This window comes from Chelmon rostratus, chromosome 12, assembly GCF_017976325.1.
Source record: "Chelmon rostratus isolate fCheRos1 chromosome 12, fCheRos1.pri, whole genome shotgun sequence".
In the NCBI taxonomy this organism is placed as follows: domain Eukaryota; kingdom Metazoa; phylum Chordata; class Actinopteri; order Chaetodontiformes; family Chaetodontidae; genus Chelmon; species Chelmon rostratus.
Window position 1 is genome coordinate 27,424,121 of NC_055669.1, and position 12,991 is coordinate 27,437,111.

Here is a 12,991-nt window from a genome sequence, read left to right on the forward strand (position 1 = left end):
CTTATTGAATACCTGAAAACAACCAAACGTTAGACTCAACTTGGAGGTCTTCACTAGGACGTCACTGCACAGACTTGACTTACCTGTGATTTGTAAAACACCTGTTTAATGTGGAACAATAATGAAACTACAACCAGACGAGTTCGGTTTGGTTTCAGGTTTTATAGACATTTGAATTAATAGATTTATAGAATATAAACAAGTTTATTTCAGTCCGTCCATCACCTGATTCACAAATAAATAATCTGACCTTCGACCCCGACATGAATCACCCACACATCATACTGAAGCTGGCTCGTCCTCCAGGCCTTTGGCACACACACACACACACGCACACACACACACCACATTACCATAGTAACAATCCCTCTTCACTCCCCCCTTCCTCACCAGATAGCCATGTGCACTCAGAACTACAGTACCCATCAGCCCCTGCTCTCCCGACAAAAAGTCTAACTCCGTCATCTGATATTATAAAACTCTGACACCCCAAAAAACAAGAGTCCCACACATGCATCATCGTTACCATGGTTACCAAACTTTATAAAAAGGGACTCCACCCACCCCCAAAAAAAGATATGTTTGTTCATCCACACAGCGACCAATCAGATCACAGCCTGCACACAGTGAACACGATGACACATTAAAGGACCAAATGAGCCGACCATGTTCCAAAATAAACCACTGTCACACCTGAGCAGGTGAGAACAGCCCTGATCGTGTGTTCAGGGACCCTCCATGTTTACAGATAGTTTGTCTTCACGGTTCCAGTTTTGGACAACAGATCTCATGATTAACACGAAGTTTACTGGAACAACGTGACGACAAAACTCGAGCTTCATTAAAATGAAAGAAATTCAGTACTCGCCACCAGAACCACACATGGAGCACCGGACCGTCATGTAGGGAGACAAGAATATAACTCGAGTTGAATAAATGACAGGTTGGGCTTTTTTTTAAATAGCCTGAAAACTGAACAGCTTTTGGTTGATAACCAGTCAGGTTCTGCTCATGGACTCTGATTTCTGTCAGTTCTCTCTCTCTGTAGTGAACTGAAAATGGACTTGAACAAACAAACAGGAGCTAGTGGCTCCCTGCTGGAAGAGATCGATGTGAAATTTTGTTGATTTGATTTGGAAAATGGTCGGTGATCAGCGGGAAGGTCCTTAAAGAACTGCACAGCCTGATGAGAGTCTGTGAGTCAACCTACACATTAATGTGAACAGCTGCAACTACACGTTATTTTGGCTGATGACTTCTTGATCGACTGAAATGTTCATCACTTCAAAGTGACGTCTTCAGATGTCCTGTCTTGTTCTGAAACTGACAGCAGTCGATGAGACTGATTAATAATGAATTAGCAGATTTACTGATAAAATAATGGTTAGTTGCAGCTTTAATCTGAATAAACAAAACATTAATGCGAGGATGTCGTTGCTCTTTTCACCCAGATGTTTGACTGAAAGGTTCAGAGGGCGAACAAACTGCTGACCTCTGATCCTGATTCAACCACATAACCACAGCGGCTGTGACATCACACACACACACACACAAACACACACACACACACACAGCGTCATAGCGGGATGTCCAGCAGCTTCTTGTGTAGGTACTGCTTCACCTCCTCGATGCCGTTCAGCTTCTCCAGCTCGTGGTACGGCAGCTGAGAGGAGACAAGAAAGAAACAGAAACAGGTCACATGACAAACCGGTGGAAACCGTTAGCTCCGTCATCTGACTGACGTGTCGATTGCACAGGTGTAGAAACAGAAAGGTTCTGCTTTTGGTCCGCGCTGCAGCTGTTTGTTAACCAGCGAGTCCCGGCAGCTTTTCTTTCAGTTCTGAACTCACAGTGCAGATGTTGATCTGACTCTGGTCTGTTCACCAAACCAGGACTACAGGGTCTGTGTACCTTCATCTCAGTTGAGTTCCTCTTCTGTGACAAAGTCGGAAAAAGATCATAAGGACTTGGCCTGGTAGCTGGTTTGAGTCCAGCATCGACCCGGTTCATTCTGAGGTCATGGTAGGTGATGTCATGGTATTTTAGTCTTTGACAATGGTCACGTCAGATCAAACGATCACAGCGCCATAAACCCTTGCCGTGTCTTGGTCGAGTGACTGGCGAGACATGTTTGTTACCGGACTGTGCTCTGGAGAGAGCGCCTGATTGGGCAACGCTCAGGAACACTAGACGTGTCACACTAGACGTGTCCAGACAAAAAAAATCCCAACATGCTAGACTTTCTTAGATGATGCTGCACAAGTTGTTTAGCATGTCAAACAACACGGGTATAAGCGCCCGACTGTCATCCATATTTGGCTACGATGCTGGTAAATTGTCTCAAAATCGCACTAGATTCAGTAGTCTGATCCAGGTATTAGTGAGCTGAAGGGAGACAGGTGAGCTACCTGGGCACCCTCCTCACTTAAGGGCAGGAGGTGTGATTTTATATCATGGTCATGGTAATGTCACTATACTATGATGACTCTCTTCCTTCATTTGGAACTTCATACAAAAAAATACCACTTGAGTTTAAATTAAAGAACTAAAAACAGTAAAACTGATGTAACATGTTTGTTATCACCTCCGGCTGCGGGTCTCCGGCCTCAGAGCTTGATGCAGTTAATGTAGGATGAAGCACCACGTTGTGTTATCCTGTTCCACATTTGATACCACGGTTACGGCTGGCCTGTGGTTAGGGTTAGACACGTGTGTTGGCACCTTGTTAATGACAGTCAAAAGGCATTGGTTTGTACAGGTAGATTAAACAATCCCGCCCGGTCGACACAAACCCGGCTTGGGTCGGGTATCCAGTCTCTAGTTGGAGGAAGTCGCTGCCCCTAGTGAAGGAGTTCAATTATGTCAGGGTCTTGTGCCCCAGTGAGGGCAAGTCTTATATCAGACTGCGTGGGAGCCGATCTTGATTTACCTGATGATGTACTTTATGTTCCAACTATCACCTGTGGGAATGACCGCTGGGTCATGACTGAAACAGTGACATGTAGGATAAAAGCAGTTTCCTCTGCAGGGTGTCTGGTCTCAGCCGCTGAGACAGGCTTAGGAGCTCAGATATACAAGAGGAGCACGGAGGAGGACCACTGCTCTTTCATGTTCAAAGGAGTCAGCTGAGGCGCATCGGGCATTTTATTTGGATGCATCCCTGTGGGGGTGTTCCAGGCCTATCCATGTAGGAGGAGACCCAATTGACAGACCAAGTACAGACTGGAGCGATTTCATGTCCCATTATGCCTGGGAACATCTCAGGGTCCCACAGGAGGTGGTGTAGGATGATGATAGGCAGGGGTATCAGCTACTTTGCTTAGCATGCTGCCACCATGACCTGGAGCCGTATTACAGTGGAAAATAGATGGAAGATAAAACACGTAAATCAAGTTTGTCCGTCTGACTGAAAGATGAGACATGAATCGAAAGAGATGAGGTGGAAATGCTCATCAGGAACAAAGAGAATACAAGATCTGTAGTTATTGTTATAAAACATTGAAATATGTATGGTGTGTGGGAGCTGTCGCTGTTGGCTCACCTGTAAGATGATGTATCCCAGCAGCCTCAGATGTCGGTCCCTCATGGCCCGCGAACCGACCAGAACCTCAGAGTTGTGGCAGTAATGCCACTTATCATTGACAGACATGATGACCCTGTGGAGACCACAGACAGTTTTACCAATATGATAAATCAAACGGTTTGAAGTCATCGGGTGTTCGATAATATTCCTGAGACACAGAACAGGCCCCCAGAACCAGTCTGATCAGATTTACTCAGACTCCGAGGTGGACTCACCTCCTGAGCTGCCTCTGGTCTGTTTGAGGGCTCTCTGCGTCAGGCCTGCTGGGGGGCTGGATCTGTGATGGTGATGGGGGTCCTCTGTCAGTCCCAGAGCCCTCAGAATATGTCACGCCTTCATAGAATCCTGGCAGCTCGCAGTCTGTCCCTTGGCCCCCTGCCCCCCCCTCGTCCTCCAGAATCTTCCCAATGGAAAACTGGAAGAGTGAGTCTGGGGCTGTTGCCCCTGCAGGTCCTTGGGCTCCAGGCTGGGCCAGGCCATCAGAGGGGGGGCTGCTGAGCGTGGAGCTATCCTGGCTCTCCAGAGAGTGCTCCTTTGCTAGACTTGAGTAGTAGTCTGCTGCAGGGACATAGTAGGGGCCATAGTCCAAGGGGCCGCTGTTAGTCCCGGGCCGCTGGGGGCCTGAGGCTGCTGTGGCCCCTGCCGTGCTACGAATGTGGTGGGGCAGGAAGGACCTGGGCTCCATGGGCGCCCCCATCGCCTCGCCCACCTGACATGGCTGCTCGGCACCCTCCTCCAGCGTTGCGAATGGAGAGAACTTCTGGAACTCTGAAGTTACCACGGCAACACTGCCATCAGCTGGCTTGGATGCTACAGTGACGCAGGATGGAGGAATGATGCTGAGAGCCAGACCAGCTCCAGTCCTGATGGGTAGAACCCGACCAGAACTGTCCATCCACAACACAAAGTCTGGAGACAAACAGATGATAATCATATTACCAACACTGAGATTAGAACACATGAAAAACTGCATTATTCAGCGTGTAGTACCTGTGTAATATCCAGGGGGGAGTACTTCGTCCTGTTTATAGTTCTGTTCTCCAACCAGCTGTCGCAGAGCCTCAGCCACCAGACCTTTATAACTGACAGGATACAAACTGATCAAAGCCAGTTCCAAGTGGCCCGGTCCAAGATCAGAACCAGTCACAACTAGCCTGAATAACTAGTCCAAACAAATCAGAACTGGCTAGTAGTACTAAACCGATCAGAGCAGCCCTAAACCGATCAGAATGACCCAAGACAGTGAGAGACCACCACCTGTATCCATCAGATATGACTAGAAGAAGCAGTCAGATCTGGTCCAACCTGTTTTGGACCAAACGGGTGAGGATCAGAAACCATGCGAGTAGTTCCAGGCCACAACTAGTCAAAAGTGATCATGACCAGTTAGGACTGGACAGGCCCACTTGAGTATATTATAGGATAATTCCTGCTGATGCACATTAAGTTCTGCTGAAATTAACCATGAAGAAGAAATTGAAAATACTGAATCTGATTGATACCTATCAACATATTTTCAACATTATTTTTTAAAAGTTAAAAGGCCTCAACTAAACAACAGCAGCAGGGGTGTATATTTGTGTACAGGTGTGTTACCTGTACTTGCGGTTGACCTCATCAGCAGTCAGCGCGTGATCAAACATCAGGACCTTGTGGGCATCCTGCAGTCGTGGTCCAGTGTACTCATGGTACTCAAGCTCCACAGCAGCATCCAGCAGAGACAGGTATCGCCGGACAATCAAAGCATACGGACTGTCTGTGAATTTGATGAGAAAAACCCCCACATTGTTTTGTCACATATTTTGTTTCAGAATATTTAAAAACTCCTTGCATCTGGTACCAAGATAAAATCAGAAAAATCGGCCAGTGAATCAGACTCTACGGTTGTGCTGGAGCTTTACTGGTTGAGTTTAACTGGCTGCGACATACTGGTGACGTTGCTGATGAAGGCGGAGGAGAAGACTCTGTGCAGGACCAGGCCGGGAAAATGTCCCAGCTGGAACAGAGACATCAGAATGTTGACGGTGGCGAGCGGCGAGCTGAGCGCCTTCAGCTCTACGACCTCCTCCAACCGAGAGAAGAACTGCTGATCGTTGGACGGACGGTAACTCATCCTGCTGAACGGGAACACCAGCTTCTGGATCACCTGAGGACACACAAACACACCTGCAGAGTCCTGCGGATCTATACTGAAGACCAAATGACCACCTGTCCGATCCTCACCTTGCTGTCCAGGTACTCTGCCTTCTTCACGAGGAAGTCTGCAATGGTGTCGAGCAGTCGCGTCTCTCTCAGTCGATGGCGAGCGATGTATTTGGCGATCAGAGCCATTGTGTATGGAGTGATGCTGTCCGCCTTCTTTGGCAGCTCCTCTGTTTGAGAGCAGCACACACAGTCAACAGTTTCCCATAGAGCTGTTCTCCATCGTTGGGTTCAGATCTAAGGTTGTTACGTAAGAAGGAACTCAACGGGGAAACAGACCACAACATCAAAGTGGGTCAGCTGGACAACAGCCAGTTTACAATTGGATCCACTTGGCTCTGATACTGATGGATCTCTGCAGCAGCAGATCACAGCTGTGGATAATGACTATCAATGAACCGTGTATGTTGTGTGGCAGGTGGTGAAAACCAGACCAGACCTCACCTGCCAGGCTGCTGATGAACCTCTCCTGTCTGTTCTGGTAGAACAGGTGGGAGCTGAAGATCAACTCCAGACTCTTGTTGCTTGCCTCCCGAGCGCACGCCGCCAACATCTCATCCAACAGCGCCATCTCCTGGTCACGAACACCACTGACACTCGCCAGGGTATGTTTGACCAGACGCAAGATCTTCCTGAGAGACGGAGAAGAGGCAGAGACACAAGTTCTAAACATACAGAGATCAAACCTGTCATACGCTTCACGATGTAACAAAACCCCTTTAGAATCCTCTTAATTAACCCTGAGAACAAAATCTTAGACTAAATAAGGTTTTGGTGGCTACTGATCCTCCGTTTGCTACTTCTACAGTTGAAAACATCTTAAATTCTACCAAATGCCCAGAAAGCCATTTCAGGCTTTCCCATCAATTGAATAATGTATTTTATTGTTACGGTGTAAATTAAGGGATTTCCATCTTGATATGTGGTGAGTTCTGTCTCATACAGTGTTTGAATCAGCGTGTATGAACTGATCTTTTTATTAAGCTGGATTTTCTCACCTGTTGGCGAGCAGTTGTTCAGGGTTTGGTGTGTTGTTATTGTTAGCAGTAGCAGCATTAGAGCCCCCTGCAGCAGCAGCAGGTTCCTGCAGCTGCAGTGAGCGCCACTTGAGTCTGTAGTATGAGAGCAGCAGGAAGAGCGTCTGTGGGTGGCGCTCTCTCTCCAGATTCTTCTCCAGGCCGGCCAGGCAGGCCTCAGTCAGAGGGTGCTGGCTACCGGGGTGGAGCTTCATGCTGGAGCTGAACACCATGGACACGTCCTTCTGGTTAAACTGGTTCAGTCGGGACTGAGACTCTGCCTCCAACACCTGGACCACCTGAGAGTCACTGGGAAGACCTGAAGAGAACCCACACACCACAAACACCAGACCACCTCCGATCAGACCTGATGTCACTGCTTCACCATCACTGAAACAGTTTGTCTCAACATCACAAACATTTGTCACAAAGAGCTAAAAGACATTCAGAGTCTGTGAGGATGCTTTTTCTGGACCAGCTGTCGGCACTGAGAGACATCTGTGTAGCCTGAAGCCTATCAAACCCTCCCTCAGAGACCCGCTGACCTGGTAATTGTTGCAGTATCTATCTCCAGCTGCTTCCTGCATGCTTATCGTGATTGACTCACCGAGTGCTGCCACAGCATACAGACAGTTGACGATGCTGAAGTTGTCAAACTTGGCACAATCAGTGACGATGGCGTTGCAAAGGGTCTGAAAGTCCTGATGCTCCAGGATCTGACGTCTGTCGCCCCCCTCTGGTCCTCCTGCTCCTGCCGCCTCGGTGTCCGTGTCGTCGCCTGCGCCTCGTGGTAGCGGCGTGGCCTGTAGCAGCTGTCCGATCTTCTGCAGGGCCACGGGGTAGTGGTTGTGGGAGATCTTGGCAGGGTTCTGGGTGACCCAGCGCAGTACCTCATCTGGACGCCGCGAGCGCTCAATCAGGCGCTTCATGGTGAAGAACGTGTCGTAGCTCATCTTCTCGTGGATGAAGTTCCATGTCTTCTTCTTGCTGCCGGCAGCAGCAGCCCCTCCAGCCGGAGCCCCCCCTCCATATGAATGGAAGTGGGTGTGGGGCTGGTAGTGGGGAGGGAGTGGGGGCGGGGCCATGTGGGCGGGCTGCGGGTGAGGATGGGGATGATAGTGGTGGTGGAAGTGAGCTCCTCGATGGGCATCGGGGCGGCCCTGGTACAGCGGGTAGGCGGGGGGAGGCGGGGCTGCGTGTGGGTGGTGAGGGAGGTGCGGGTGAGGGGGGTGGGGTGCCTCGAGCATGGCCAGCCCCGCCCTTCGCCCCTGTTTAACCCCACCCCCTCCCCCTCCCCCTCCTCCTCCTCCTCCTCCCCCCGCAGTGCTGTAAAGGCGGGTGGCGTACATAGTGACAGACTGAGCAGCGGGGCAGGGGGAGCAGGGAGGGAGGCGGTGAGCTTGGCTCAGGAGGCGCCACCCAGTGGACAAATACAGCATAGTCCAACAGCCAGGCTGCCTGGAGGCAACAGCACACCAGTCCTACAGAGAAGAAGAAGGGGAAGAGGAAGAGGAGGAGGAGGAGGAGGAGGAGGAGGAGGAGGAGGAAGAAAGTGTCCAATAAATAACCTGGCTCTGTCCAAAGTTCAAACATCCACCTGCCAGCAGCTCCAAAGCTCACTGACTGACAGACCAAACCTGTTTTTTTTTCAGACTGACTGACAGTCCAATCAGTTCACTGATTGGTAACCTGTCCATCCCTCATCATGTGCCAAAGGACATCGACATCGAGACGGCACAGAGACGGCACAGAGACAGCACACAGGTGGCACAGAGATGGTGCAGTACCTGATATTCAAGTGGAAAACAGAAAATCTACTGGGAGAAATGAACAATGGTTTCGTACTGCAACAGTCCAGCAGAGGGCAGAGTCAGATAATAACCAGTCTGACCAAACGCTAACTCCAGAGAACCACAGACAGCTATTATTAGTTAATACATAATTAGAATAGTTAGAATAATTTCTCTTTCAAATCAAACATCTGATGATATGAATTCATTGTTCTTGGAACTTCACTGATAATGTTTTGTTAATCAAAAGTACTAAACAACAAATACCAGAGCTGCAGGCAGGTGTGTTAACGGGGTCCAAGCCCTTTACGCAAGTCACACCTGGCAGCCAGCGTAGGCAACCAGGCTGGACCTGCAGGCTTTGATGCGAGTCGCACGTTGAGAGCAGCACAGAGACTGGAAAGTTACATTCACTTCAAGTCCTAAAGGAATAAAGAGTTAAATTTCCATATTCAGTGCCAGGACTTGAACAGGTGCAGACGGCAACCAGGTGAGGACAGTGGTATAGTTACACACCAGTTTTCATTATGTTCAGTCTGGGCTTGCCCCATACGTTTAGCGTAAGACTTAACTTTAGACCAAGCAGTGGTGTCATTAAAGGGAAATCAGCTGGCCAAGCACATGTAGCCTTCAGTCGAGCAACATCTTTAGAAAGATATCACGGTATCTCATCGCAGGATTCAACTAAAGTCAGGCAATATGTGCATGTAAGCTTTATGAACGTGTGACGTCCAGTGCTGTAGTGATGGGCCTCAAGGCACTGACCTTCACTGACCCTGGGAGTCACGTGCGGCTTCGCATGTGCCCCCTGCTGGTGGACAGGTGTCATTTCTCGTGTCTGATGTGTGTGAACCATTTTTACTTCCATAATTGGTAAATGATAAATAAACTGTATAGAGCGTTTCTAGGCTCACAACCACTCAAAGCACTTTTACAGCACAAACCTGCATTCACCCATTTACACAATGGCAGCTAGGCCCCCTACTCATTACATGATGTGCAGCAGGATACTTCAACCTGTGGGCTGCCGAGGTGCTCTGTGTTCTGAGGTGTACGTTCTACCTCCTGAGCCACAGTTGCCGGTGTATGGTGTATGCTGCGGTACTTATACCAACTGTGGTGCCATGGGCTTGGACCCCTGTTACTGGGACCACTACAAAAACTGCAGATTAATGTTTTATATCCAGAAATTCACCTTGCAGACTCTACCAGTGACCATTCATGGTCCCGCCATGAATCAGGCTGTTGTTGTTTTAAATTTTGAATTTTGTTCCCATCACGTTACGCCAACGGGGTCGAAATGTTGGTGTTTGTGGGAGGAGCGAACTCAGACTTGTACATTTCATGGACTTTATTCAAGCAGCATTATGCAGAAACACCTGATGATTGATGAAGGTGTAAGTGGAAACTCAGCACAATGCTGTTTGAACAAAGAACAGGTCCGCGTGCGCTCGTCCTTCTTCAAAATGTTCTAAATATTGCAAACATGCTAACGAGTACCTACTGAAATGTATTGTACTGTTTGTTAGAGTGTGGTCCAAGTGCAAAATGACATCCAACCGTCCATTTTTCACCATTTTTCACCAAGTCTCTCACCAACAGCTTCACAGACTTCCAGGAGGACCCCGATCAGATGCCCAGACCACCTCAACTGACTACTTGAAGCAGCTGTTCTCTGAGCTCTGAGTGACAAGGTGAGGGGCTCAGAGCGAGTGGATGTATCATGTGACCGCTGGACAAACACTTTGTGTCACATTTCTGGTAGAGGACTATAACATGAATGACGTACTTCTACTGTCCTACATCAGATTCCATGTCTGAATAGTACCTGAAGCAACACAGCCCCACCACACTCCTGCACTGCTTCAGCACAAGGGTTTCAGTTTGAGGGCCCACACCATGCAAAGGAAACTAACTTTAACTGTTTGGATCGATCATCTCATTGTTCAGGTCCCTACCTGTGGTCCTGACAGGTGACAGACCTTTACCTTTCAGGATCTGATCAGAAGATGGTATTAAATCCTCAGCTCTGGTGATCTGAGGGGGGAAAGACCCCAGCAGCTGGCGTAAAACCAGGTCACGTACTAATACAGGACATGCCTTAATGTGTCATAATTGAGACGCTGTTGTGACTCTGACCATCTGAGCGCCGTCCTGTAGGGAGACCGCAGGAAGTGAAACGTTTTCTGTTAATTTCACGACACTGATGTTTAAAAGTCACCACATGCAAGTGATCTCTCCAACCAATCAGAACATCACACTGCCTGTGTCTCCATGGTGTCACCTCTTCAGAGACCTGAACCTGACAACCTGAAGGCTGCTCACGCGCGCGCGCGCGCGCGCACACACACACACACACACACACTCCCTGTTAACCTGTCGGTCCTCCTGCTGACTTCACCTGACAGCAGCAATCAGCCCAGGCCCATATGCTAACATTAGCATCTAACTGGGGAGTTAGCCGGTTAAAGCACATATACGTCACAGATACGTCACTACACAAATCAAATAAATACGATGACGTCATGGATTATTTTGCGTTCCTACTGTGTTTTGTGTGACTGTCAAGCCAACAGCCGACTGTTAGCCGGGCTGCTAAGTGACAGCTCGGCTAACAGTCACAGGTAAGACAAGTTACTCCAACGGTTACATGACAGGAACCGTGAAGCTAACCGAGGAAACATTCTCCAGACATAAACTCTACTGACACAAGATAACCGAAAATACACACTACACTAATTTAAATCAAGCTAACTGTAAAATAAGCTAAGCTAGCAGTTAGCGCCGATCCTCCACCAGCTGATCTTTTAGCCTGTTAGCATCAATCTGTCCTTCTCGCAGCAGTGCTGTCGGATAACCTGCTTATTACCCGGTAATGAACGCGGTTATAACCCGGGTTAACCAGGCTACCTGCGGCTGACAGTGACGGTGTGTTTACCTCATAGCTCAGAAACACCAGCTGCTCCGCTCTGCTGAAACACGTGAGGCCGCTGAGAGTGCGGGTCCACCGGGGAAACAGTCAGCGGTCAGCCGATTTACTCCTCCACACAGCCCGCAGACGCCATCCTGCTCTACCCGGCATGCAACTGTAGGAGGGGGGCGGGAGTCCGACAGCGCCACCCTTCGGCCGCTCTGTCACTGACACCCTCCAAACGTCTGATGATCAGTCTTCATTATTGATCAGTGTTTGAATCGATAAGTTAACGGACTGATTTGGAATCAAGTTTTAACCCAAAGACAAATCAAACACAGTAAGAAGTGCGTTTACATGGAGATAACATCTGTCCAGCGGAAGACTCTAACAAAGAGATCAATAAAATAAAATGAAACTAACAATAGAGTAAACATGGAAATCTTAAAATAGATGAAATAATGATAAAATAGATATGAAAAATAAAAATGAAACCGTGACACAATGAGACAAAAATAATCAGCGACAGCGAGCCAGAACCTTTTTCAAATCCAGTGTTTGAAGCAGTTAACAGAGCTCACAACAACAGAGACAATCAGTGTGATAAACAACAACAGAGAGTCCTTTCAAACCTCTCAATATGTTTGTTTCTATGTCTCTGTGCTGCTCATCATCATCATCATCATCACTGTCATATCAGGATGAACTGATTAGATTTTGGTGGTCAAAGGTCAAAGGTCACTGTGACCTCTCAGGACACATTTTTGACCATAACTTCAGAATTAACATGATAATATGACAAAATCTCACAATCTGTCTCGGAGGATGAAATGAGGAAGCGATGACTTCTTATATCCAAAGGTCAAAGGTCATCCTCACTGTGACATCATCATGTTGTGCAGAAACTCTTGTCTGTCCTCCATTCAGCAGCCACTCAGGAACAGAAGGCAGATTGTGACCCTGTTTCATTTGGTCACATCCTGAGTTTGTGACTCTGATCTTGAAACTGTGCTGCTGGTATTGATCTCCTGTGCTGTGGTCGAAGCATCGTAGTCTCCACGAGCTGATCGGTTGTGCTGATATTGATCTTCAGCTGATTGCTGTTGCTCCATGTGATGAGGCTGGTCCGAGTCCGCCGGACTCCTCTGGACAAACAGTGTCTCAGTGAAGGCAACGTGTCTCTGTCTGGACATTATTCATGGGAAACATGTTAATATAGTGAGAACTTCACCACAAAACACACTCCTTTAAATAAACTCTTTCAGCCTTCAATACATGTATTTTATGATGATGGAAACTGCAGCTCGACTATCTATCTGTCTGTCTGCTCACCTGTCTGTGGCTCGGTGGTTAGCAGCGTCGCCTCACAGCTAGAAGATCCCCGGTTCAATCCTGCCTGGGGTCTTTCTGTGTGGAGTTTGCATGTTCTCCCTGTGCAGCGTGGGTTCTCACCGGGTTCTCCGGCTTCCTCCCACAGTCCAAAAACATG

At 48.3% G+C, this 12,991-nt stretch overlaps 1 protein-coding gene across 2 annotated transcripts; it reads right to left on the minus strand.

Moving 5' to 3' along the window:
• Positions 1-106: 106 nt before the first annotated feature.
• Positions 107-11,663, minus strand: fastk (Fas-activated serine/threonine kinase). 2 transcript variants are annotated; one of them, XR_006007243.1, is made up of 12 exons: positions 11,530-11,663; positions 7,409-8,282; positions 6,784-7,120; positions 6,230-6,417; positions 5,807-5,955; positions 5,513-5,729; positions 5,180-5,339; positions 4,574-4,665; positions 3,799-4,492; positions 3,542-3,656; positions 2,585-3,340; positions 107-1,663 (listed from the first exon to the last, which is right to left on the minus strand). XR_006007243.1 is itself a non-coding variant. In XM_041949040.1 (11 exons), exons 2-11 carry the CDS (start codon positions 8,238-8,240, stop codon positions 1,577-1,579), a joined length of 2,871 nt encoding a protein of 956 aa, XP_041804974.1. In that variant the 5' UTR covers positions 8,241-8,282; positions 11,530-11,663; the 3' UTR covers positions 107-1,576. The 2 variants fall into 2 exon arrangements, 1 of the variants encoding a protein (XP_041804974.1); XM_041949040.1 differs by lacking the exon at positions 2,585-3,340.
• Between the last annotated feature and the right edge of the window lie 1,328 nt (positions 11,664-12,991).